At 54.4% G+C, this 24,523-nt stretch overlaps 12 protein-coding genes across 12 annotated transcripts; 2 read left to right on the top strand and 10 right to left on the bottom strand.

Moving 5' to 3' along the window:
• Positions 1 to 86: 86 nt before the first annotated feature.
• N7510_000990 (nicotinate-nucleotide diphosphorylase (carboxylating)) lies at positions 87 to 1,168 on the bottom strand (the record flags this gene model as incomplete). The annotated part of the gene is made up of 4 exons (XM_056972917.1): positions 87 to 260; positions 313 to 820; positions 906 to 961; positions 1,013 to 1,168. The coding sequence occupies 4 exons, from the start codon at positions 1,166 to 1,168 to the stop codon at positions 87 to 89; spliced, it is 894 nt and encodes a 297-aa protein (XP_056838034.1).
• A 579-nt stretch (positions 1,169 to 1,747) lies between these two features.
• Positions 1,748 to 2,805, bottom strand: N7510_000989 (Glycoside hydrolase-type carbohydrate-binding subgroup; the record flags this gene model as incomplete). The annotated part of the gene is made up of 2 exons (XM_056972916.1): positions 1,748 to 2,246; positions 2,300 to 2,805. 2 exons carry the CDS (start codon positions 2,803 to 2,805, stop codon positions 1,748 to 1,750), a joined length of 1,005 nt encoding a protein of 334 aa, XP_056838033.1.
• Positions 2,806 to 3,326: 521 nt separating this feature from the next.
• On the top strand, positions 3,327 to 4,343 carry N7510_000988 (zinc-binding alcohol dehydrogenase family protein; the record flags this gene model as incomplete). Its single annotated transcript, XM_056972915.1, has 1 exon — positions 3,327 to 4,343. The coding sequence occupies one exon, from the start codon at positions 3,327 to 3,329 to the stop codon at positions 4,341 to 4,343; it is 1,017 nt and encodes a 338-aa protein (XP_056838032.1).
• A 96-nt stretch (positions 4,344 to 4,439) lies between these two features.
• N7510_000987 (Zn(II)2Cys6 transcription factor domain-containing protein) lies at positions 4,440 to 6,233 on the bottom strand (the record flags this gene model as incomplete). Its single annotated transcript, XM_056972914.1, has 6 exons — positions 4,440 to 4,508; positions 4,560 to 5,231; positions 5,290 to 5,439; positions 5,495 to 6,028; positions 6,082 to 6,099; positions 6,177 to 6,233. 6 exons carry the CDS (start codon positions 6,231 to 6,233, stop codon positions 4,440 to 4,442), a joined length of 1,500 nt encoding a protein of 499 aa, XP_056838031.1.
• A 1,234-nt stretch (positions 6,234 to 7,467) lies between these two features.
• On the bottom strand, positions 7,468 to 8,502 carry N7510_000986 (Zn(II)2Cys6 transcription factor domain-containing protein; the record flags this gene model as incomplete). Its single annotated transcript, XM_056972913.1, has 3 exons — positions 7,468 to 8,182; positions 8,246 to 8,343; positions 8,395 to 8,502. 3 exons carry the CDS (start codon positions 8,500 to 8,502, stop codon positions 7,468 to 7,470), a joined length of 921 nt encoding a protein of 306 aa, XP_056838030.1.
• A 1,624-nt stretch (positions 8,503 to 10,126) lies between these two features.
• Positions 10,127 to 11,283, bottom strand: N7510_000985 (putative RAS small monomeric GTPase; the record flags this gene model as incomplete). The annotated part of the gene is made up of 5 exons (XM_056972912.1): positions 10,127 to 10,452; positions 10,502 to 10,933; positions 10,998 to 11,014; positions 11,072 to 11,120; positions 11,238 to 11,283. 5 exons carry the CDS (start codon positions 11,281 to 11,283, stop codon positions 10,127 to 10,129), a joined length of 870 nt encoding a protein of 289 aa, XP_056838029.1.
• A 757-nt stretch (positions 11,284 to 12,040) lies between these two features.
• lreA (uncharacterized protein) lies at positions 12,041 to 14,731 on the top strand (the record flags this gene model as incomplete). The annotated part of the gene is made up of 3 exons (XM_056972911.1): positions 12,041 to 12,644; positions 12,691 to 13,236; positions 13,287 to 14,731. The coding sequence occupies 3 exons, from the start codon at positions 12,041 to 12,043 to the stop codon at positions 14,729 to 14,731; spliced, it is 2,595 nt and encodes an 864-aa protein (XP_056838028.1).
• An 845-nt stretch (positions 14,732 to 15,576) lies between these two features.
• On the bottom strand, positions 15,577 to 16,644 carry N7510_000983 (uncharacterized protein; the record flags this gene model as incomplete). The annotated part of the gene is made up of 1 exon (XM_056972910.1): positions 15,577 to 16,644. The coding sequence occupies one exon, from the start codon at positions 16,642 to 16,644 to the stop codon at positions 15,577 to 15,579; it is 1,068 nt and encodes a 355-aa protein (XP_056838027.1).
• Positions 16,645 to 16,761: 117 nt separating this feature from the next.
• Positions 16,762 to 17,709, bottom strand: N7510_000982 (serum paraoxonase/arylesterase family protein; the record flags this gene model as incomplete). Its single annotated transcript, XM_056972909.1, has 1 exon — positions 16,762 to 17,709. The coding sequence occupies one exon, from the start codon at positions 17,707 to 17,709 to the stop codon at positions 16,762 to 16,764; it is 948 nt and encodes a 315-aa protein (XP_056838026.1).
• A 28-nt stretch (positions 17,710 to 17,737) lies between these two features.
• On the bottom strand, positions 17,738 to 18,079 carry N7510_000981 (uncharacterized protein; the record flags this gene model as incomplete). The annotated part of the gene is made up of 1 exon (XM_056972908.1): positions 17,738 to 18,079. The coding sequence occupies one exon, from the start codon at positions 18,077 to 18,079 to the stop codon at positions 17,738 to 17,740; it is 342 nt and encodes a 113-aa protein (XP_056838025.1).
• Positions 18,080 to 18,550: 471 nt separating this feature from the next.
• N7510_000980 (ZZ type zinc finger domain protein) lies at positions 18,551 to 21,225 on the bottom strand (the record flags this gene model as incomplete). Its single annotated transcript, XM_056972907.1, has 4 exons — positions 18,551 to 19,768; positions 19,824 to 20,035; positions 20,090 to 20,897; positions 21,091 to 21,225. The coding sequence occupies 4 exons, from the start codon at positions 21,223 to 21,225 to the stop codon at positions 18,551 to 18,553; spliced, it is 2,373 nt and encodes a 790-aa protein (XP_056838024.1).
• A 774-nt stretch (positions 21,226 to 21,999) lies between these two features.
• N7510_000979 (uncharacterized protein) lies at positions 22,000 to 24,030 on the bottom strand (the record flags this gene model as incomplete). Its single annotated transcript, XM_056972906.1, has 2 exons — positions 22,000 to 23,362; positions 23,411 to 24,030. The coding sequence occupies 2 exons, from the start codon at positions 24,028 to 24,030 to the stop codon at positions 22,000 to 22,002; spliced, it is 1,983 nt and encodes a 660-aa protein (XP_056838023.1).
• Between the last annotated feature and the right edge of the window lie 493 nt (positions 24,031 to 24,523).

Genomic DNA, 24,523 nt, shown 5'->3' with positions numbered 1-24,523 from the left:
TTGATGTATCATTCAAGCAATGAGAATATGTTACCATGCATCTACAAACTTCTCAATAGAAACTAGTACTGTACAACACACCATATCTACCGCAACGACACCTTCAGTGAGAAATCCACGATCCCCGTCCCCTGGTGAATCGAGCTGGTGGACAAAATATCCACATCGGGACAGGCATATGCGGCCGCATTGTCCTCGGTGAGTCCGCCAGACACCTCAATCAGGAAATCGCGCTGCTTCGCCTTCCACTCCGTCTTCAACTGCGCCGCCGCAGCGCGCACCCTCCGGCGTAAAATTATCCAACATGACCACATCCGCCCCGGCCCCGATAGCCGCATTCGCCTCCTCGACACTGCGGCACTCGACTTCGACCTTGGTCGCGAACCCGCCTGCCGCTTTAGCTGCTGCCACTGCGCGGGGAATGGCCGCTGCAATGGACTGGTCATCCGTTGAAACGGGGGCCTTTCCGCCATCTGCGGCGGCGGTATTGTTTGCACAGGCCCAGACGTGGTTATCCTTTAGCATGGTCATGGACGAAAGATCATGGCGGTGCGGGTCTGCGCCGCCGACGAGGATGCCGTATTTCTCGACAATGCGGAAGCCGGGGGTTGTCTTGCGCGTCCCGGCCAGTGTGCCCGTCCATCCTTGGGCGCGGAGTGCGGAGACGAGGGCGGAGCTCTTGCTTGCGATGCCGGAGCAGCGGGCGAGGATGTTGAGGGCGACGCGCTCGCCCAGCAGGATCTTGCGGATGGGACCGCGGACGGTGGCGCAGTGGGTTATGGGTGTGATCGGCTGACCTTCTTTGACGTGCCATTCAGTTCTGGAGTCGGTGTTTGTGTCAGTGTCAATGGCTCAAAAGATGGTTCAAAAAAAAAAAGAGACCGCGGAATCGAGGGGTGGCATACGAGCAACCGAGTTGAGAGAAGACTTCATCGAAGAAGGGAACGCCCGCTACAATTCCCTATATACCGTCAACACGCTGTCCGGCTCAATACCGAGATCAAAGGCATACCTTGCTCTTCCCCAGTAACCGCGCCTCACCCTCGGACTCCCCCACCACGAACCCGCCATAGTCCAGACTCGGGCAGTCCTCTTCCAGCCAGGCGCTGATGAGGCGCTTGTAGTTAGTTGGGAGGAGGTGACGGGGGTCACCATATGCTGCAGCCATTTTGTTATGTCAACTGTACAAACAAGGATTGAAGATTTATGTAACTATGTAGTAGTATGCAGTTAGAGTCATATCATATCACCCCGCGGGCGGAAAAATGCGGGTTAGGGTTCCGACTCTGGGCGAGGTCACGTGTATCTATGCTGTCAGGAGTGGTCGAATCTCTAGACCATGATGGAAGGATGAGGTTAGTTCTGGAAACGATATAACATTCAGATCGCTTTGCAGCGAATCTGTTCATGCCATCCCTCTGGAAAGCGAAGAATAGTTTATAATACGGAAAGTTACATACAGCGCACCGTTCCAAGTACAGCCGAGAGCCGCGGGTTCTCGCGTGGCCGGTGGGTCGGCGGACTAACTACAAGATCGAAAAGTGACACGACGGAATATTCGTGTGATGATGAATACTATTCAGTCGGCAATACTCCCGATCTCCTGTCCTACGGGCCGAGAGGGGATCCGCTCCTATACTCGGCCTCCCGGTGCTCGCTGGGCCGAGGTTGAGAAAAACACCAAAATGCCTCAATAATGGAGATCAAGGCTCCACTTTCTTTTCATTCGGCTGTATCTTGAGCATGTCTAGGCCTTCCACGCCTTGTACACAGTCTTGCAACCAAAGATGTGCCCCTTCTTGAGGAGCACCATGTTGCGCCACTTGTCTTCGTTGATAGCATTGACATACCGACTTGGCTCCACGCAGAAACCGGCGCCTTCGCCGTGCGGCGGAGCACCGTCAATCTCGGGGATATTGATGTACTTGCCTGTGTAGAACTGGAAGGCGGGTTCCGTGCTGTGCACTTCAAGGTGCAGCTTGGTGCCCGGGTGGCTGAACTGCGCGAGACGGCGCAGTGGCAGGCCACGCGTGTCGAGCGGAATCTTAGACGGATCAGTCTCCATGACAAAGACGTCGTCGATATGCGGGTCGCTGGTGTTCAGCGTGAAGGGGGAAGCCACGTCGCGCGGGAACTTGTCGATGGTGCCGAGAGGGATGCCAGTGGAGTCGAGAGGTAGGTAGTCGGCGGTTGCGAGCTGGGCGGTGGTTCCTGACACCGTCGGGCCGCCGGTTATGTTGAAGTAGCTGTTATGAGGCGTGAGCGAGCATCTATCTTCACCTGGGGATGATTGACATACCTGTGGTTGGTGATGTTGACCACCGTCTCCTCACACTCGTCACCGACAAACTCCACCTCGTACTCGGCCGTCAGCACGCTCTTGGCCGCGCCATCGTTCTCCTTGCTCGCCGTGTACCAGACCCGCACTTCGACGGTACCGGGGTACCCCTCCTCGCCATCCTTGCAGAGATACTTGAAGAGCAGAGCATCGTGGCCATTGCGCTGGACGTTGTGCGGACCATCGAAGACCCGCTTGCCCCAGCCCTTCTCACCGCCGTGCAGTGCATTGGGCCCATTGTTGCGGGCTAGATGAATCTCCTTACCATTCAGGTTGTGGATGACGCCGTCCTTGATACGGTTGGCAACCCGCCCAATTGTGGCGCCGTAGTGTGCGGTGTTGTACTTGACATAGTGGTCCTGCGTGGGGAAGCCCAGCACGATGTTGGTGTCGCCGATGCGGAACTCCTGGATTATGGCACCCAGTGGGATGAAGGTGAATTCGGCTAGTTGGGTCGCGGAAGACATGGTGGATGGGTTGGGAGGTGAGAGAAGTAAGAAAGCAGTGAGAGAAGAGTGATGTGGGGGATTATTGCGGGATCAACCCCCGTCGCTTTAGCCTAAAGGGTTTACCCGTTCCTTCGTGTTCATCCATACTTGTCCTCTGCCATTGATAAACTAACTCTTATTGCCTAAATGTCTCCGTTGACTCCTTTCAGAAGTTTACAATAAGTTCTACGCACTTACCTCTTTTCAGCACAGACAGCGCTCAACGCTAACCGTATGCAGTAATCCCTCTTTCGGGTTAGCGTTGCGCGCCGAAGTATACAACCACCCAACAGCCTCACCATCACTACTCACATCGGCTCGGAGTTTTGGACTCCCTGTTCGGACTTACAAGATGGCCGATCCAAATGTCCGTCCGAAATCAGAATATAAATATGGAGGTTGTGTCGCAGCAAAAACACACATCTATCTTCATCACAACCCACGATCATCACCAGAATTCAGAGTAACTCAAACCATTTCCAATCATTATATTCAACACCATGTCTGCTGCTTGGATCAATGAGCCGAAGGCTCACCCCCTCGAGGTCAAGGCTGCCCCGACGTACACCCCGGGCCCCAACGAGATTCTCGTGCGCAACCACGCCGTGGCGATGAACCCTATCGACAACACGACCCAACTCCGCGGGATCTTCCCCCTCCAGTATCCAGCCATCCTGGGTCAAGATGTCGCCGGCGAGGTTGTGGCCATTGGCCCCAACGTGTCACGCTTTAAGGCCGGTGACCGCGTGGTGGGTCACTCCGTGGTCTACGCGACACAAGAGCAGCGAGACGGGGCTTTCCAGACCTACACCATCGTGCGCACCAATCTGGCCAGTCTCATCCCCGAGGAAGTTTCGTTTGAGTCAGCCTCAGTGCTTCCTTTGGGTCTGTCAACGGCCTCGTGCGCCCTATTCCAAGACGGTGATCTCCACCTGCAACTCCCCACCTCTCCCGCACAAAAGCCCACAGGCAAGACGGTCCTGATCTGGGGCGCTGCATCCAGCGTGGGCTGCAACGCTGTACAGCTGGCTGTGGCCGCGGGATACGAAGTGGTGGCCACCGCTTCGCCACACAACTTCGATCTGGTGAAGAAACTCGGCGCAAGCCAGGTGCTGGACTACCACAGCGCCAACATCGTCGAAGAGCTGGTCCTTGCTCTCCGGGACAGAGAACTTGCCGGCGCGTTTGATTGCATTGGGTTCTCTGCGACAAAGACCACAGCCGCCGTGGTGGCAGCGTCGCAAGGCGCCAAGCGCGTTGTCTCTACCAAGCCTGTGCCGGCTGATCTGAACCCGCCGGAGGGAGTCACTGTCAAGCAATGCCGTGGCGATGCTCTGCGAGATAATCATATCGGAAAAGCAATTTATGAGGACTTCTTGCCTCAGGCGCTCAAGACTCGGTCGTTTGTGCCGGCTCCGGAGCCGCTGGTTGCGGGTAAGGGGTTGGAGAGTGTGCAGGGTGCACTAGAGGTGCTCCAGAAGGGGGTCTCTGCTAAGAAGGTGGTGGTTGTGCTTTAAAGAATGGGTTTATATACTTCAATATGTTTAGGTTATTGGGTATTTTGCTAATCCACTGATAATCAACTCGCTTCATTTGTCTCAAGTCGACTTGTCTCAGGCCAGTAGACCGACTAAAACCAGCATGCTACTACTAGCAAAACAGTTGGGTTCCAAGGTTGAAGACTAATGTAGATTCAGCAGTGTAGCAGAAAGTAAAAATCAGAAGATACTCACGTTGGCAAGGAGAGATGCCAGCCCTATCCCCATATTCTGTTTCATCCACACCAGGCTTTTCTTCAAATAGCTTCGAATCTGAGGATTGATAATCAGGAGATTGGAAACAACGTGCATGGAATGCATTAGCAACAAGCCACCGACCGTTCGGCCTGGGTTGGCAATCGATGAATGGGAATCTGCATCACGCAAAAAGACATGCACGTCTTCCGCCAGATGGTAGGGAATGGACGAAAGCATGTCCTCCAAAACATGCAGCACCACATCTAATTCGGCGTCATGATCCTTGCCATCATCGATAATACCCGATAGTTGCAGAATCAGGTCGATAAGCAATAATCGAGCGGCGCGGTAGGCATTCCACACTCCCGCAACGTAGGGATCAAAGTATGTATCTACTTTGCCGGGCCACGAGCCCACCCCATAATCGAAAAAGACGCCTCGTCCAGGCATGGAGCCAACTGTGCTCGGTTTAAAATCATTAGGTTGCGCTTCTTCCCATTTGGAGAACATGTCGTTCAATTGCATTGCCTCGTCCCGAAGTGCGAGTATCTCGGCAGTTGTATTAATTTTGCCATTGCTTCGTTCCCAAATGGGTCCTAGTATAGATAGCAGGGGATCTAATGCTTGAGCTGGAGAGGTTGCAATTGGAGGTGTAAGCAGGCCAGTATTCTACGCGGTTGTCAGCAAGATCTTTACGGTATTGCGTATTGATAGAGAGCACGCATACGTGTTCTGTTCCACCGAAAGCCCCGAGTGATTGACCACCTTGGATAGCTTGCAGGAGATGCAATGGCGAGTTCCTCACCCTGAGCATAGCAGCGACGCCACTCGCATGGACATTGTGATTACTAGGCCGCAAGTCATCGGCCGCAATGATCTACGCCGGGGAAAGTCAGCCCCACGTCTGACATATAAAGGCAAAAGTTGCGCACCTCATAAAGACCCAAAAGCAAGGCGACCAGCGCTTTGTCCTCCTTGTTAGCCAAGGTAGCAGGAGGATGCTGGATATCATCCGCCAGCGAGGCCACCAAAACCTGGTACAATTTCTCAGCCCGGAGGGTCAGATGCGGGCGATTAAGTGAGATGCCATGTTTAGCAAAGGAGACCAGTCCACAAGCCTTGGCCAGATCAGACTTCCAGCCTAGACGATGCAGACGAGGCTCGAGACGCCCCAAAAAGCCACGCGAGAGGGCCTGATTTGTTGAGCTGACGCAAAAGTCATACACAAAGGCCTGCAGGGCGAACTCATCCACGGCTTTGTCGGGCACTTCTATTGGCGAATTGTCGTTGGCTAGGATATCTGTTCCTGGGAGACGTCCTCGCACCGGGAGTGAGCACTTGCGCCCAATTGACTTGGTGGTGCTGTCAGGCTTATTATCGGGGCGTTCGTATTGCTGGATAACGACTTTCTCGTCATTCTCATAGCCACCACATGTGCGCTTGGCAGTGACACATCTCATACACGACTTCTACAGGTTAGCAAAGCATGCGCTGGCTGACGGGGCCCCAAAAAGCGTACAGGCCGAGCTTCATCGCACTACACACGGGGTTAACTACGATCAGCACCAGTAATTATTATTCTTCATTGATTATTAAACGAAAAAGACAACGAACCTTCTTCCGCCGCCGCTTGCATGTGGCACACCCTCGTGAAGGGCCGAAGTAGACCATTTTTGGAAAACAGCCAGGCACTGACTGCAGCTAGACGGAGTTGTCGGGTTTAGGAGCAACCAGTATCCGGGCGGAGAGTTTCGGGCTCCGGCGCCGAGTGACCCAAACGTAGGATCAAGGGGGATCCGAGATGGTTTTGGTGTTTTTTCCTTGTTTGTTTGCTGGTGCCTTGTACCGTACACAACTGGCCCCCGACCCCTGGGACTTAAAGTTAGACGGGGGGTGTGGGCAATCAAACTCCGCGTCTCAACCTCGTTCTTGTTGGGGTTTGTAGTGAGTTCACGAGAGGGCGGGTATACGGATGTAGGAAAGGGCGGCACCCAACTCTGCGCGGAACATCAGCCCTGAGTAGGAAATGGCGACAATCGGCGTTTCGCGCCCTGCGAGACCGAAACTTTGACAAAGGAGGAAATATTACAACCGTACAATACGGCCCGTTCTGGCGGGTGGATGCTGAAGTGGAGTTGGATTGATCCATTCCGCTGACTCAGGAAGGCTGGGCAGGGCTGAGCTGGCGCAGCACCGTGATCTGTTAGTAGTAGGACAACCAACGCGTTATGTGCTTGGTGAATGTTCTTGAGAATGCATAGAACGATGTAGACTGTAATCAATCATAGATTCTATCTGCCAATGCGAATATGTCACGGTCGGTCAATCTATATCAATTAGTCATCTCGACGGACCGCGAGTGGAGTCGGAACGGGCAAGTCGGGATCACATCGGCACGCTGCTCCGGACTAATAGCCAGTGGGGGGAATCTAGGTGTGGCAGAACTGAAGAACGGGTTCTAGGAGATCACGCGGGCTTGATCGAGTCATGGCTGGCCCCCCTGCTCGAACCGGACTCGGAGACAAGATCTGGACCAGGATGATGAGATCATCGTTTGGGATCGAAATTGATTTCATCGAAATGGTGTAACCGTGACATGACAAAAATCAACCAAACGCCTCAAGATTCTCTTATCTTCTGCGTAGAATTTAAAGAAAAGAATCAAGAATCAAACATAAATAAAACTCCAAGCACCGCAGAACCAAAGCCAAAAAAAGACCGCACCGCCCAGTAGTAGTTTCTCTGTACAGTGATTGATATTAGGACACCCATTTGCACCAGGCAGTGGGGGATAATAGCCCCAGGAAAAGAAAGAAGCCGAACCCAGAACCAGAACCCAAATAAGAAACATGTATAGTATACATGCATCACGTCATACGGCGTTAAAAAAAAAGGCAAAAGTAAATCAGATGGAGGTGATCTCCGTCGGATTTGGATTGAGGAACTGGTTGAAGTCTTCGTAGTCGTTCTTGGAGTCGACAAAGGACCCTGACGACATGCAGTTCATGGGCATGTGGCGGTTGAACATGGGTGAGGCCATTTGGTTGTCATCGAACGACAAGTTGGCATAGTCAGCCGAGTTCATGAGGTCCATCTCATCAAAAGGATTAAAGCTGGGGTTACTGGACCACTGCTGTTGCTGTTGAGGCCCACCCTGCAGAGCGAGCGGGTTGACCACGCCGTGCATGGGCAGATGCGGCGCATAGCTGCCGGACATCTGAGGCTCTGCCTTGATTTGGGGTGCGCGTGCCGTCGGGCTATAGGCCGGCGGCGTGGGAGGCATCTGGCGCTGACTGAAGGTGTCGGACGAAAAGCGAGACCGAGACGTGGGGGACTGCGGGCTATCGGCGCTGCCGTCGGACGACTCCTGGCGCTGCATATGGCCGGCGTTGGAGCGCCACAAGTCCTGCTGCATGGTGTCGGGGTTTTCTTCGAAGTGCTCGCCCTTACTGTGATCGAGGGCGCCCAGGCGGGTGAGCAGGTCGTGTGTGAGCGGGTGGCCGTTGGGCTCGGGCTTCAGTCGGTCGCCGGTCCAGCCTTCCCCGTCGATGGATTGTCGGTAGAGCTCCTGTAGGCCGTGGACCAGCCAGGCTTGTTGCTGTTCCAGCATCTCAACATATCTACGGCGGAAGAACGGTCAGTTTTACATTTCAAGAAACACTGTAGTCAGGTCGCACGCTTACCCCTTCGGATACACTTTATCATGGGCCTTCTTGCGTTCCCCGAAGACGCAGATGGCGTTGTCTGCTCGACAGCGCGAGCACGGGCTTGCTCCATCACACTGAGGAGTGGTTAGTGCAGGCCTATCCGCACGAAGGCCGTCAGAACATACCTTGGATTTCTTCAGCCGACAGCGGTCGCAGGCCTTGCACACCCGCTTACGAACATTGCCGTCCGAATGTGAGTGATCGGACGTGGGTGTCGATTGGCGCGCAGCCATTATGGGCAAGTATGGTTTGGGAGGGGCAGAGGTGAGCCGGAAGGAAGTAGGCAATTAGGGCTGGGAAGGCCAAAAGGACGAGAAGCCCGGGTTTTGGAGTATGGGCGTCAGTAGTAGGACTTCCCGTTCCGGATGGAGTGGGCGACGTCAATCGGGGTCGATGATCTAATGAAGATGTCGGAGAGGAGTCTCCAGGCCCGATGTAATGTCAGGATTAAGTTTGGTCCTCGAACGTTTGCAGAGTAACCAGGGATTATATATCGAGACGGAGAGAGAGGGGGGATTCGAGTATTAGTTATACGAACAGAGCTAGTTATAGATCTCAGTTATGCTCTCGAATCAATCATAAACCGGTGGCTCCACTGGGCTGATCACAGGCCCGGTTTTTTTAATTTTTTTTGTATTACTCGATCTGGAAACTCGGCATTTACACTCTCGCAGACTTTTCTTGTTGCTGACGGAAGAACGGAGCTTGTATCGGACCTCGGAGGTTTCTTGTTATGTCCTGACCAGCATTATTTGTAAGGATTACTGATGGGCCAATTTTTCGTAATTCGTAATCTGTAACCCATTATCTAGGAGCACACTTCCGGCCAACCAACAAGCCACGAACGAGAAATTATTCCGTATTTCCCAGATCATAGTTGCTTGCCTCGTACTGCTGTATGGTGGTAAATGACTTAGGAATGAATAATTAACGAGTTCATCCATGCATACAGTGGTTGCGAATTTATCCCGAGTCTTGGCCGTGCATAAAAAAAAAGCGCACCACATCCGTGACTCGGCAGGGGCAAGCCGAATGAACTACTCGCACAGTAATGACGGAAAGCGACAGCATTATTATGATGGAGGACTAGACCTCCGGCCGGTAATGCGAATACCGCATGGATATTCGGATGTGTTTCTCTCCTGAAAGCTCTTTTTTCCGTCTAAACTTCAACGGTCGTGCCCACCTGACCGCAAGAAACCCCTAGTCGGTGGGAGGGAGGTACATACAATTCTGGTGAATTAGCTAACTATTAGTCATGAGTGGTTCAGAAATTCGTGATTCATGACACCGGGACTCAGCCAATGAAGACGCCGGGCACCCAGCCCCCGGCGAGGTGGTTGAGTAATCGAACCAGCGATGCTTGCGGTCCATGACGTTACCATCTCTCCTCCATCGTGATCACTATTTTTACATATTCTAGACTGGGAAACAAACAAGAGTTTAAGTTGAAAGGATCTGCCGTGGTGGTTCCCGACTTGCTCTCACTCCAGAATTCACATTCATATTTTTTGATCGCGTCATAGTCTCCGGTCTCAAGACACCCCCGGACGACGGTGATTCATGGTTGGATGATCTCATTGCCTGTCGGTAAACAACAATGGAGCTGTTGCTGCTTGCAAGGAGCTGTCATACATGGTTTACACCGTGCCCTTTGCTGCCCCGTGAGCCGTGGGGGAGTACATGTTATTATCACGGAGGCCGATTCCGAGCCCAGCCAGATCTAAGTACCAAGGGAATCATGTAGCTCCATTCCATGTAACATGCATCCATTTACACCTGTAGATCCAAAGAAGAGAGAAACAAAGACGGGGGTGGTATACAACTGAACAGAAAAAGCCAACTACTCATCTTTTTTCAACCAAAGCAGCAGAGCCGGTGCGAGAAGGAGCCTCGTGCCTCTACTTCTTTCTCCTCCGTCGCAACATCGCTCTTGGACTTTTTCAGGTCCTGTTCCGAGCGATTGAAGACAAACATTGAGTTTCGCGTGCGCTTGCCAAACCCCCAAAAGCGACCGCGGGTTCGTACCTCGTGGGATCCCTGTATGCTTGCGTCCGCCGTGGTCGGGGGTAGAGCGGTGGTGTGCGCAGATGGCCCAGTGCGCGAAGCCGGCGGCCGAGTGGGTGCAGCGGTAGCTTGTTGATAATGCAGCCGGCGTGCTTCGACGACTCGGCGGACCAACACTGACACAGATTAGTTCCTCCGTTCTGTGTATCCTCCATGTTTACTCACGAGCAAACGTCTCCTCGATATTGACCATTTCCCGCGCACTCGTCTCCATAAACCCACAACCGTGCTTGCGCGCGTACTCCAGGCCGTCGCGAGAGGTGATGACGCGCCCGTCCTTCAGGTCGCACTTGTTGCCAGCCACAATCTTGACGGGCGGCGGCAGACCGATATCAGTTGCATTGTGGTCCCGGAGATCCTTGCGCAGGCGCTGGGCCTTCTCGGCGCGCCGCTCGGCCTCGAGGTTAATCATGTCCATGAAATAATCGAGCGAGTCCAAGCTCGAGGGATTCGTGATATCATAGGCAAGCAGAAAGGCGTCGGATTGCAGCGTCGCGGCCGTCCACAGCCCGCGATATTCCTCCTGGCCGGCGGTGTCGGTGATGGACAGGAAATAGGGGAGGCCATCCACGGTGCGGGTGACCGAGTATGAGTCCTCTGTTTGTTGATACGTGTCAGGCCAGATCGGTCGCGATCGGGGAGCAGATAGGGGCAGTCGTACCGATGGTTGGGTCATACCTGGGGTAACACGCGAGTCAGTCTGTGAAATAGGGATGAGGGTGGTGATAAACGCACTCGTGTATCCATTGACTACGGACCAGCCGCAGGGTGATGGAAGATTTGCCTGTTTCTCGATCAGTGTCCCGATCTCGATCGCGATCGCAGCGCCCAGGAGAATGGCACCGAATCAGGGCGTGAACCGCGTCCCAGCAATTCAAATAAGCAGTGTGGGAGGACGTACCGCATCCGCCATCCCCGCAGATGGTGATTGAGATCTTGTCTGCCATCGCGGCCTGACTGACGATGCGTGGCACCAGCACGCACAGCCGTGGGAGTGAGGAAGAGGGAGTGTCGAGAGGAATGGAGCGTGCGGGCGAGTGTGTATGTATTTATTTTGTCTGTAGATAAGAACATCCTCTCTCCTTTCTTTTCCTTCTGTTCCTCTCTTCCCCTTACCGTCTACATGTCCATTGAGTAGACATCTGGTGTCTCTTTTCCCTATGGATCTAAATCCAAATACCTTCTGCTGTCTGTGCCCCGTCCCCCTTCGGGCGCTTTGTGATACATCAACTTCTTCACCAGCATCGCTGTTCGTCTTGCCCACCACAGCACCCTCAGGACCAGCGGGAGAACGGCAGGGACCAGTCAATTATGCTGTGCCTAGTTCACCAGCACCAAACATGAAGAATTCGGTGCTCAAGGGGAGACGAACCGCCCTGTCAAGTCGGGTAGTGCGCTCTCATTGGCCCCCCGTATCATCTCGCGGCCCACAATGACATGCGGTTGTACTTTTGGCAGAGACGAAAAGGAGGAGAATGCGAATCAATGGGGCGTTGGATCTTCTCTACCTCCCCATCCTCCCTCCCTCTTTTCCTTCGACACTCTCTTGCTCGGTTGGCGGGGCACTTGAAGCAAGGAAGCACCATTTTGTGAGGATCACAAAATCTGGAAACCTTCTCCACCAGACACCCCGGTTCCCGACACTCTGGAAACTTGTCTGAGCTTCCTGCATTCTGGACCCCACGTAGGCCGTGCTTTTGCACCATGGCTTCCGGCAACAGTTTTGACTATACCAACCGCGATGAGGAGTCTCTGCCGCCACAGGACCAGTCTTACCTGGGCTTCAACGACAACTATGCATTTGGCGGCATCATGCCAGAGCAGGGCCTGCCGCCCGCCGACTTGGAAGGCCGCTTGTCGAATGTCATGCTGACCTACGACTCCATGCCCAGCACTGGCGTGTCGATGCCCATGAGCATGGATGCTGGCAACTCCTTCGCCTACGATTCCTACCCAAACACCACCGCTGGCATGCCACCCCAGCTGGACCAGGCCCAACTTCTTCCCACCTTCACGCCCTTTTCTCAAGGAATCCAACCGCAGACCAGTCAGTATACGTTGCAACCTGGCGCGGCCGGTCCGCCCCAGCGACGCAACGAACCCTACAATGATGGCAACAATTCGTCCGGTAGTAACCTCGAGGACTCGGACTTCTCTCGATCCAGTGATCGGTCCCAGGGCCAGCCGCACGCTTCCTATCGATCCCAGCAGGGCCGCCAGCAACGCACGCTCCAGTCACACTCATCAGCCCCGTATCGCCCATTGCAGCCGGTTGCCATCCAGCCCAAGAAGCCACATGCCATCAAAGGTGAGGAGTATATCAACCCCTATTTGCAGTGGGATGACTGACAAAGACCGTAAAGCTGAGGACCCCTCGCCGGGCCTGGAAAAGCCTGCTTCCAAAAAGACAGAGCACACCGGCATTTATTCCAGCAGCGGCTTTGATGTCCTGGGTGCTTTGGGCCGAGTGGCTATGCGTCCCAACCCCAGAATCAACATTGGTGCCGTCGATCTCTCGTGCGCCTTCGTGATGTGCGACATTCTGCTCGAGGACCATCCGATTGTGTACGTATCTGAAGCATTTGAGCGGCTTACCGGCTACACCAAGGAGGAGATCGTGAACCGGAATTGCCGCTTTTTGCAAGGGCCCGACGGCAAAGTCACTGCCGGTGCGAAACGCTCTTTTACCGATGGCCAGACTGTTTTTCGATTGCGGTCGACTATTGATGAACGCAGCGAGATCCAGGCTAGCATCATCAATTACCGCAAAGGCGGACAGCCATTCATGAATCTCATCACTATGATCCCGATCCAGTGGGATTCAGACGAGTACCGCTTCTACGTTGGGTTCCAAGTCGATCTGGTTGAGAAGCCCGACGCTGTGACGCGGAGGAATCCTGGTATGTTCCTGCCAAACTGGTGAAGCTCCTCACAACTGACATTCTATTAGATGGCACTTATAGCATCAACTATCAACGCGACCAACTGCCCCAATATGTGGTTCCCCCGCCGGATGTATACCGGACTCAGCCAGAACTCGTCGCTAGATTCGGTCACGATGAAGTGACGGCAATCCTCAACGCTGTGGGCGTCGCTGGACCTGAGGTCTCCCGGCAGTACCTGGACTGGATCCTGGTCGAGAACACGGACGACGTGATTCACGTATTGTCTTTCAACGGCGAGTTCCTATATCTGTCACCCTCCTGCAAGCGGATTCTGGAGTATGACCCTGTCGAACTGATTGGCAAGACGCTGTCGACTATCTGCCACCCAAGCGATATTGGACCTGTGAGCCGCGACATGCGTGCCAGCACAACGACCGCGCCTATCAGCGTCGTGTACCGCGTTCGGCAGAAATATCGTGGATACATGTGGTTCGAGAGCCACGGGGCGTGGCACATCGACCCGAACCAGGGACGGAAGTACCTAGTCATGACCGGGCGGCCACGACCCGTCTACTCGCTTGATCAACTTGCCCACCTGGGTTCTTCAGCTGCCCTGGCCGAGAACGACATCTGGGCCAAGGTCTCAGTGTCCGGCTTCATTTTGTTCATCACATCCAAGGTTAAGCCAGTGCTTGGCCGCTCGCCGGATGATCTGATCGGGAAGGGACTGCAAGAGCTCATGGAATCCGAGGATGGGCCTAACGCGATCAAAAATGCGCTGCAGGCAGCAGCGGGAGGGCAAGGTTCCAGTCGAGACTCCGGTAATAATGAACATCCGCCGTCCTTCCACCACCAAATGCGCCACAAAAAGGGACACAACCTATCTGCGCACACGACCTTATACGCAGGCGACACTCCACAAGGCACGAAACCTACGTTCCTCGTCGCACAAATCCGATTCGCCCGCTCTCTACCATCGGCCACCGATGACGAAGACCTAGCCACCCTTACCGGCACAGGCAGAAGCACAACTGTTATCACAGAGAACCCGAACCCACCTTGCCAATACGGTGCACTCGGCCAACGCATGCCCGATCTTTCGACCTTGATCGGCCTCAATGGCCTACCAACAGGTAACCGCAGCATCTCGCCATCCGACGAACCAGCCAGGTTCTTTGCCGAGCTCAACCCGCGGCGCGGATCGAGCTGGCAGATCGAGCTGCGGGAGTTGGAGAAGCAGAATCGCGGACTGGCGGATGAGTTGCAACGTCTGCTGAATCGGCGCAAGAAGCGCAAGCGCAAGCAAACCACTATCAGTGTTGAAAAGGCGTGCGCGATCTGTCGGACGAAAAATACGCCAGAGTGGCGGAGGGGTCCAAGTGGGAATCGGGATTTATGTAATAGTTGTGGGTTGAGATGGGCGAAGCAGAACCGTACTCAGCAGCAGCAACAACAACAACAAGGACAGGCTCCTGCTGCTGCTGCTGGTAGTAGTAGTGAAGGAAGATAGTATTGGCGGAGCCAAGTGAATGTTGTGCCTAACATGATGAGTTTCTTTTGGTCTTGCGCGAGGACCGGGTGTTTGGATTTAGGTATACCCGTTGTTGGTTGAGTGAAAGTCCTTTCTTTGTTTTCTACTTCCGGAATTTTGTTCTTGTCTATTGTCGGTTCTAGTTTTGGCGGTCAATATGCATATTCTACTGTTGTTCTCTATCTCGGTATCTTGTAGCACATTCCTGGTCTCTTGCATTGAAATGTCTATAGGCCGGCTTTACTTGCACATCCCTACCCTTAGCTACACCCCGCCTAGTTTACTTGCACACCCATCCCATATAAATCAGTACTAGCGTAGAATGTAGCGTCTTTTCCAAATGTACCTCTGATCATATTGGGTTGTCCATTTATGTGTAAGTTCTCCCCCCAACTTCCCTGTGAACCTAGTACAAAGTTCGCCGGGGATTATTTGGCACCGCCATCCCCTGAACCCTCTGTAAAACTCTTACGTACGTTGTCCTAGAAGGCTCTTCTGTTGATGGAACTTGTAGCGCACTTCAGAAGTGTAGGTTTGATAGAGAAAATGAGGGTAGAAGTGGGAATAACTTTCTGATGTAGTCGTAAGACTGGTATCACTGCTATACAGAGCGACTGGAGGTACTTAGAGGAATTGCACTATATCTTACGCTAGTAACAATTTGTATACTAGGGGTAGGCTACAAGGGCCTTGGTTTACGGCCTTCGACTACACGGCACACGAGTTTGTGGATAATACAATGAATAGTATATACAATTCTAACCATGCGTCCATCTAATCTAGCTTGGTATATAATATACAAGTTGGAACAGAGACAACCATGTCTATGCCTTCCCATTCCTCAAAGCCAACCATCGCTGTAACCACTCTCTTTCAGCCATTTCCCTCTGTCCATCTTTTCTATACCCGCTCGCCACATCCCCACCCCCGCGCTCCTCAACCGCAACACGCACTTCCTCGGCCACAAGGGCCTTGACACCCCCGCCACCCCGAATCATCGCATCATCAATCGCCAGATAAGAGAGATATCTCTCCAAACGCGGCCGATAAACCCATCTCAGCAGAGCACCCGAAGCAAAGCGAGCATGGCTCTTGACCAATCCGAAGACGGCGCATGCGCGCAGTACACTCTCTGCATCCGCAGTTCGCGCAAAAGCGGGATTTGCGAATTGGGTAGCAAGCAGGCTCAATTCCTCTTTACCACCCACTGGCATTGGCGAAAGGGACCCAGCAGTGGCAGCGGTATGCCCCGCCAAGGCGTTTCTCTTCCTCGCTGCCGCAAGCGTGCGCTCCTTGGAGACTTGCGAAGGAACACGACATGTAAACGGGGTGACGGCATTCCCAAATATGGGGACAACAAGCGGTGTGAACTCGCCGCATACAATAAGGATCAGAGTGAAGGGGATCATGCGGCGGACATCGCGAGCCGAGCGGCGGACGAGTTGAAACTGTGCGCGGCCGAGCAATGATGCTGCATTTTTGTCTCCGGAGAGCCGAGGAGGGGAGATGGGGATGTAGGCTGGGAGGCGCAGTGTCTTTCGGAGGGGCAGCGAGGCGCGGTAGTTGTGGTAGACGTTCTTCAGGCCCGTTTTGTAGAAGGTGAGGTATGCGCGGCCGATGGCGATGTAGCGGGTTAATTTTTCGGAGGTGGATGCTGTCTCTGTAACGGCTTCGGGGAGCACGAGGGGCGCGGGGCGTGTGCTGGGTGGTGGGTTGATTTCGTGTTTCTTCGGGGTTGAGACTGCGACGGGGGTCGGAGGTGATGATGGGGGAGAGGATGACGGGGAGTTGTGGCGGGCGTGGGTCGAGAATCGGAGAGTCTTGGGTTGAAATTGGGGACTGTTATAGCGAAGCCGAGCGTATACGGCACGCTGGGCCTGGAGGGAGGACATGGTTGTTGGTTGTTGTTCAAAGAGAGAGGTGTTGCGGAGTTTGAGATGGAGAGAAACAGCGATAAGATTGACACCTGAGGCATTTAAATATCTATAGGTCCTACAACATCTTCAAGTTTACAGCTCCACCTGCACAGCAACCATACTCTCCGAAATAAATCCCGTCACAAACAACCACGCTCTCTTCTTGCCATCCTCCTTTGGCTCAATGGGCACCAAAACCGCCGCACTCGCCGTACGAAGTCTCGAGCCATCGTCTTCAAACAGCATCTTCTTCTCCCATTTTCCATCACCCGCGGGGCGGGCATACCAGGTCTGACATGGATCCTTCGCCTCGGGATCCTTGGAAGTCTTCGGCAGGTTGAAATGTTGTGAAATGCCTGCGACAACATATCCGCTCGCATCGTCCGAGTCCGTGCGGTAGGGGTCCGCGTAGTAGCTCGGGTTGTCGGTGACAGTGTCAAAGGAGATGGTACTGTGGATGGACAAGGTATTATTGTTGTCGTATTTATTGGCGAGATACAGCTCGCCACCCATGGCACTCGAAATCACCACTTCCTGCTCGGAGTGGCCGTGCCCGAGCCCGTTGTTATTCCACAGACCCGTGTGGGCGACCGTGGCCTGGATACCTGCCGTAGCATCTTTGGACTTGAGATCGTCGATTTGGACGTGGATGATATTCGTCCACTTGGCGGAAGGCCAGAGGTCCTCAATGAGCCGCATGGTTCCCTCGGGGTAGAAGTGGTCATTGGTCACGTAGAGCGAGTGCGGGCTGTCGGCGATGACATCGTTCGGGGTGCGGATAAGCGGATGTCGGATTGAGCGCACATGCTGCACCGTGTTCGACTGTAGGACGTGGCGGAAGAGTTCGATCTGAGAGCGCGCCTTGGGGATATTTTGAGCCTCGGCTGCTTCGGCTTCCTGTTCGTAATACTCCGGGTTGGGAAGGTGGTTGACTGCGACGATGTACACTGCATCCGCCTGCTTGGGGTCTTCGATCACATCAATACCGTGCGTCACAAAGGGACCCTTGAAATTGTCAAAGGCCAGACGCTTCGACTTCATTGTCTGTAAATTGTTTTAGGATCTGCTTTCACACTGGGTGCTTGGCAAACCTTACCTTCGGATCAATGACATGAATAGATCCCGGTGTCGTCGGCAGCTTCGAAAGATGGCCCAGCCCCGGGAACCAGCTAAACCGCGTTGTCTTCGAGTCCTCGCACGCAGTAAAGAGGAGGTTGGCCGGACGGTAGTGGTGTAAATCCTCGCAGTGCATGGTATCCTCAATGTGGATTGGGCCATGTCCTTCTGGAAACACGGTCTGCTGGGGACTCTGGAAGATGCCTCCAATCCTGATGATATGGGCGACGGGCCCGTACAACACGGCCACTAGGACGGCGAACAGTCCCAGGCTAAACGTGCGGAGCATCCCCATGGCGGATGGACCGATACAAGAATGGATGGATGCAATATCCCGGGGTGTTTGGGAGAGATCCTGAGGGTCGGGTTAGGTGGCTGCACAGGACCAAAAGCACCTCTTACGGAGAAGGTGGAGGAAGAAGAGCGAAAAAGCCATGACGGCACGAGAGGCACCTACCTTTTCTTCGGCTTGACCGCAACGATCGCCGTGGTTGAGGGCGGGGAGAAGTGGAGATGCGGGAAACCCTCCGAGGCTACACAGAATAATGGATGAATAATGATACGGAAGTAAAAATGCAAGGAGCTGCGTTTGTGAACTATCATCCTAATCACAGAAGCAAGTGGTTTTTTTGGAGGTTCGTTTTGTTTTTCAAATGTTAGTAGCGCCTTGTACAGCTGCAAAGCAGAAAAGTTACTCGAGGGGTTCCACAAAGCACCGTCCGAAAATCCCGTGCAAATTCCCATGTTCCAAATTCATATCGTAAGCTTAGTTCACCGACTGCTTCGCCTCGAGGTACTCCTGGTCGCTGGCATCGAGGACATCGTACTCTTCGTCAGTCAAGAAACCCGTCTCCGTGTCCGCATCGTCCAGAGACAAACTTTCCATGTCCTCGGACACATCTGGCTCGGAGGGATTCGAGACCGTGGGGGCAGGCTCCACCTCAACGTGGGGGGTAATAGCTTCGTGGGTGCTCGTCTCCGGGGACTCCTTGTCCAGCTTGGGGAAGATCATACCGCTATCGCTAGCCTCCGCGGGAGTTTCGATCTTGACTGGAACCGCCACCGATTCGATCTCCGTAGACTCCTGCACCTGGACATCACACCACAGTCGATGACCAATCGCCATGCCGTTGGGGAGCTTCAGTCGCCAGTACGAGATGACAGTGCCCTCGCGGGAAGGAGTTCGAAGTGTCACAGTAAAATCGGCACTCTCGCCGGCCTCCAGGGGAGCGGACAACTTGTTGCTCTCCATGGCAGACCGAATAGACTCAACACTAGACGGATGAGTCGCATCAACGTTGAACATGGTGTCGCCACCAACAAAGCGGACGTCAGTCCCAACGGGCCATGCGCGAGGGCCGGGGTTATGCAGAGTCCAGGTCTGTTCGAATGTTGTGTCCGGAGGCAGCTTCGTGCCATCGGGGATAGTATCCCGAATAAACTGTCCCTGGAATTCTGCCACAGAATCGGTCCAGACAGCAGACCCACTGTCGGACTCGGTCTTCTCGGCCGGCTTGCTGGCATCCACCTCCACGGGTGCCTTCTCGACTGTTGTTTTCTCATTAAGGGCCTCCGCCGAAATCCGTTCCGGAAGGTAGGTCTGATCACCCAGACTGAAGCCGTCATCACCCATGGTGTTCACCGTCACATGTCGGACCGGAGTTTTAAACTTGATGAGGGGGTGAGTGCGGTTGTGCTGGTGGGTTGGAAGAGCTTCACAGTTGGCACAGAAGTCGGTGTCATCGCAGACGGCACACTTGTAGCGCGCACCCGTGATGTAGCTCTGGGCTGGCTTGTTCTTGCACAAGGGGCCATCGCAAAAGATGCCGTAATGGATCTCGTGGACACGAGGGGGTTCAGCAAGGGCGTCATAAATGGGCACGAACCGATGGTCGGGGTGATTCTGAGAAGCGGACGAGACGCAGTCCTGGCAGTAGTCCCAATCAGGGCATATCATGCACTTGTGGCGGATGCCGATAATGCGCTGGGATGCAAGTCAGTAACTCGAAAACACTTAACTAGCTCTCGATATAACATACCTTCTCACAGCCGTCACAGACGGCAGCGTGCTTGAACAGCCGACCAGGAGCGCAACGGGATGTGATGAGATTCTTCAGGCAGAAGTCACGGTCCGACCCAAGCTTGAAAGCGTGCGCAGGATGATGACCGTGCTTGTTCCGCAGGAGACAGCGGAGACACAGATCATAGTCCTCGCACTGGGCGCATCGAACCATGCTACGGCCATCGTTCTCTGTCCAAATATTAGCCCTTGACCAGGCATTTTTGCAACTATCTAGAAACTCACCACGGCAACATCCATTGCAGATATGCTTGTCTTCCTCTTCGACTTCAGGAGCAGACGTAGCGGCCATTTCAGGGACCGGCTCAGCAGTCGCCTCAACGAGGACCTTCTCCGGCTTGCTCTGCTGCACGGACGCCTCGCGCGGAGCAAGTTTCTCCGTCGTACTGTTGGTCACAATGCCATCACTGACGACTCTCTTGATCAACCAGTGACCATCGCCGCGGCAGGACGCTCCTGCATCAACACACTGCGGGCACAGATCATAGTCCCCATTCTCGCAGATGCTACAGTGGTAGTGTTCGCTGACAATGGAACGACCACAGTTGTTGCAATCAATGCAGAACATGCCGCTAGGGGAGCTGTGAGAGATGACGGGGAAGTTACGATTACCGTCATCCATCTCAAAGCGACGATAGCAAGGAGGATTAAGAGATGACTGATTCGGCTGGTGCGACCCAATAACGCAGGTGGAAGGTGGAACAGATATCGAGGGAAGAATTTCCGGAATAGACGCCGGGATTGGCGAGCTCAAAACCGTGTCGAGATAGCTGTACCTCGGGGCAGGCTGTGGAACGGGTTGATTCTCCTGTGCAGGCTTTGAGGTCTCCTCTTCGGAGGCCGGCAAGGCCGACGACATGGGGTCGACTGTAGTAGCCTTGATCCGGAGCTTTGATTTGGCCTTGGCAGCGCGGTAGAGTGATTTGTAGACGACCACGTTATCGCAATCCAGGCGAATGTAGGAACCGGCACTGTCGGAATAGCGTTCGAAGATGACGTTGACATCAACGGGAACGCCAAGCAACGTGCGGAGCTATCCAGAATCATCCGTTAGCTATCAAGCGATAAAATCCAACACAAGTCAAATGTAATTCAATGGACAAGTAGGAAAAGGACAGGGGTGGTGAGGGGTCCTGTCACGAGGAGCCAAGTTGGTTATCGTGATGATAAGAGATGGGGCCGGAGTTGAGGTCCGGTCGGGGAGCTCGGGTGGAGAACGTTATTACCTTCTGGGGGAAGACCTGCGGCTTCAAGTCCTTGAGGGGCAGCTTGAAGCGCCGATTATTCTCATTGTAGAGCACCTTGACTGTCACCAGGTGGTCTGGGGATAAGGGCTGGGATGGGGTCAGGGGAGAGGCCATGGTGGTGATGAAGAGGTGTGGGTGGGGAGGAGGAGGGTGAGAGACGTAAGAGGAGTGGATGACGGAAGTACACTAAGTACAAGCTAAGGCAGCCGCCGTGATACTAGAGAAGGGGGATAGGGAAGAGTGATATGGAAGAAGGGAGAACACAAAGGGGTTTGATGAACTCGATCAGATCGAGAGAGAGATGACCAAGACCATGAGCGGACGCAGAAAGAAGAGAGAGAAACAGGATGGGGTGCAGGCAGGTAGGCAGACCAAAAAGCGGAGAGCGCAGGAGATGGTCAGCTGATGGGAAGGCGGTGAGAGATAGGTGATTAGGTAATGGTTTAATTATGGCGTCAAGGGCACGGACGATCTATGGAAGGTTGTACGGAGGATTACTTTTGTATTTCGTAGCATCACGCTGGGTAGCATGCAGCAGGGCTAAGCTCAGTCGCGGAATCATCAATCCAAAGACAGTCAGAAAAGAAAGAAAAAAGAAATGGGAGATCATGCACCGTCAAAAAAGAAAGAAAAAAAAAACCACGAAGAATATGGTGTCGGAGAGAGGCAGACCCAAAGGCCTCGACCCGACACAGGCCAAGTGATGATGTGGGGAGGTGCGGGGATATGATGAGGGGGAAAGAACGCTCAAATGCATCGGAATCCAGTTCTAACCGGGGGCCAAGGAGTGCAGAATGGGAAAACCAAAAGATTAAACACAAAGGATCGAATGGAGAAGAATGAATCGTAGCCCGAGGAGGGTGGAACCACAAGACCAAGAAAAAAACATTATTGGGGACCATAGTACACACCTCCCCCACCGGGCGGTTGAGGATAGTAGTACGTCGTACCAGGTGGTGTCATCATGCCGCCCATTCCCACCACACCACCAGGCCCGGAGCTCGGTGCCCCATACTGCGGGCTCGAGTACATCTGGTTGGCGTCGTAAAAGTAGACGGTGCCGCCAGATTCATGAGCGACGGTTCCCGGCTGCGATGGCTGCTCGCCAGTGGAGGGGGGAACCGCATAGGGCATCGGAGGCTGGCCAGGAGGGAAGGATGGCACTGAGGCTCCAGGGCCAACAGGGCCATTATATGCCGGATTATATTCAGATCCCGAAGGCGGGTAGAAGGCCGCACCGGGACCATAGGTCGGGGGATAAAAGCCTTGCTGGTAAGTATAGGGCTGGAACGGTTGAGCATGGATCGCGCGTTCGGGAATCTGCGACAATGGGGTCACGGAAACCTGACTCGGTGGACCACGAGGGACATCAGGGCCCGGACCACGTGCTGCAACAGGAGCTTGATGGTGAAATGGCTGCTCCAACTGAGGATGTGGTGGGTGAAACCCAAAGCTCGCCGGGGTCTCGATATCTGCCACGGAAACGGCCTTCTGTGGACGAGGTTGATGCATCGGGATTGGGCCAGGTCGGCTTTCACGGTAAGCCGGGTGCGGGAATTGCATAGGAGGCATCACCGGCGGCGGACCAGGCGGACCAGGCGGCATTCCAAGTGGTGGCCGTGGAGGCGGCGGTAGGCGGACCACAGGCTTTCCAGCATCGGGAGGAATCATTGCTGGTCGGGAGTAGGCTGAGCCGGCCGGCGAGGGGTAGCCGTCCTGCGATGCGGCCATGCCAAGGGAGGACCGGCGGCTCAGGACGCTCGGCGTGTATACGGTGTTGGCGTAGTAGCTGGGGCGCCGTCCGCCGCCGTAAAACCCACCACGACCTCGGCCACGGTAGCCCTGCTGATTCGGCCGCAGAGCCCGGGGAATGAAGATGAATGAACGCTCGACGGATGGGAAAATGTACCGGGGAGGTTGACCAGGAAGAGAAATCCGCACCGGTTTGTCTCGCCGCAAGGGAGGTCGATGTTGAGGCAGGCGGGTGTGTTGCTTTTTAGGCACTGCGGGGAATGGGACGGGCTGGGTCATGCCCGGTAAGAAGACGACGACAGGAACATTCCCCACGAGGGTCGTGCTGGAAAATGACCGATTCGGAGGATCTGAATTCGGTGCGGTAGGAACAGGCATAGAAGGGTTCACCGCGGCAGACGATGCTGGTGGAATTTTGAGTGCAGGGCGGTCCACCCCGGCCACCGTATCGTGGAGGTCATGAGCCCACTGCCCTTCACTAGCTTCGGACCTCGAATTCCTGAGTGATATTAGCAACGGTCCGTGTTTGCAGAAGGGATATACGCACTTGCGAGTATTTCCATCCACAATCAAGCCAACCGGTCGAGACTTGGGTTTGTTCATGGATCGGAAACCAGCATCTGCTGTCCGCTTGTCATGCAGGAAGAAACTGCCTCGCGTGGGAACGAACGCCGGATTCTGGTCCCGTTCCTTGACATACTTGTCATGCTCTCGACGCTTCCTTGCAGCAAATGTTTCCCGTCGTGGTTCTGTTGGGGGGGCAGAGGGTGTCCTGCCGGTCTGAGGTTCTTCCTTCAGCTGGTCGAACTGGAGCTCGGCCACCTCGCCACTTTGATCAGAGACTTTAAGCCCATTCAACATTGCCTCCGTATCTGAAACCGTTGCCTTGAGCTCTGGCTTGCCCGTCGACGTGGGGATGGATCGAGCCGGTTGGTTCAACCCTCGGCCATTTACCCGACTACCGTTGAGCTTGTCCGAGGCAGGCCCATCATCTTCGCTTGCCTCGCTGCCCTCGCCGTCGGCGTCCTCATCACCAGGGCGGCTGCCCACCGAGCCTTCACTTAAGGAGTCATCGTCCAAGTCCCCAGCCAGCGAGCCCTCATCTTCGCCATCATCGTCCCTTCTCTTGCGGCGACTGGCCCCGATGTGGCGGCGAGCGGGAGCCATGAATATCGGAGACAAGGGGGGCAACTCAGACAGTCGAAGAGGATCACTGGCCCTGGGTTGACTTTGGCAGAGGAAGCCAGTCGATCGGGAAGCGTGGCTCGGGCAGGGAACGGCCAGCGGCGAACCAGCAAGGACTCGGGGCACCGATGATAGATCAGAACGGGTGGGTAGAGAAGGAGAGAAGGGAGATGGAGGGAAAGAACGAAGGGAAAAAGACACCCTGAGGACCAAGGCGGTAGAGAAGAGAAGAGCAAGGGGGTGGGAGAGAAGTTGACAAGCAGACAAAATCAAGTCCAGAAGGGCATGACATCGCGAGCGACGTCAGCCCTGATCGGGCCTAGCGTAGGCGGTGAGGGATGTCCGATCTTGGATCCACGAAGTATACAGCACCGCCGTTGTTTTACGGGGATTTAAAGGGCCATGGATGGGCGTGAGCAGGTGAACAGGAGTGATCAGTGTCGTGCTATCATGATCGGTTCCAAATGCACATGGA

The sequence above is a fragment of the Penicillium lagena genome (assembly GCF_028827675.1).
Source record: "Penicillium lagena strain IBT 129212 chromosome Unknown utg000001l_segment0_segment0, whole genome shotgun sequence".
Lineage (NCBI taxonomy): Eukaryota > Fungi > Ascomycota > Eurotiomycetes > Eurotiales > Aspergillaceae > Penicillium > Penicillium lagena.
This window is presented reverse-complemented; position numbering and strand designations above follow the sequence as displayed.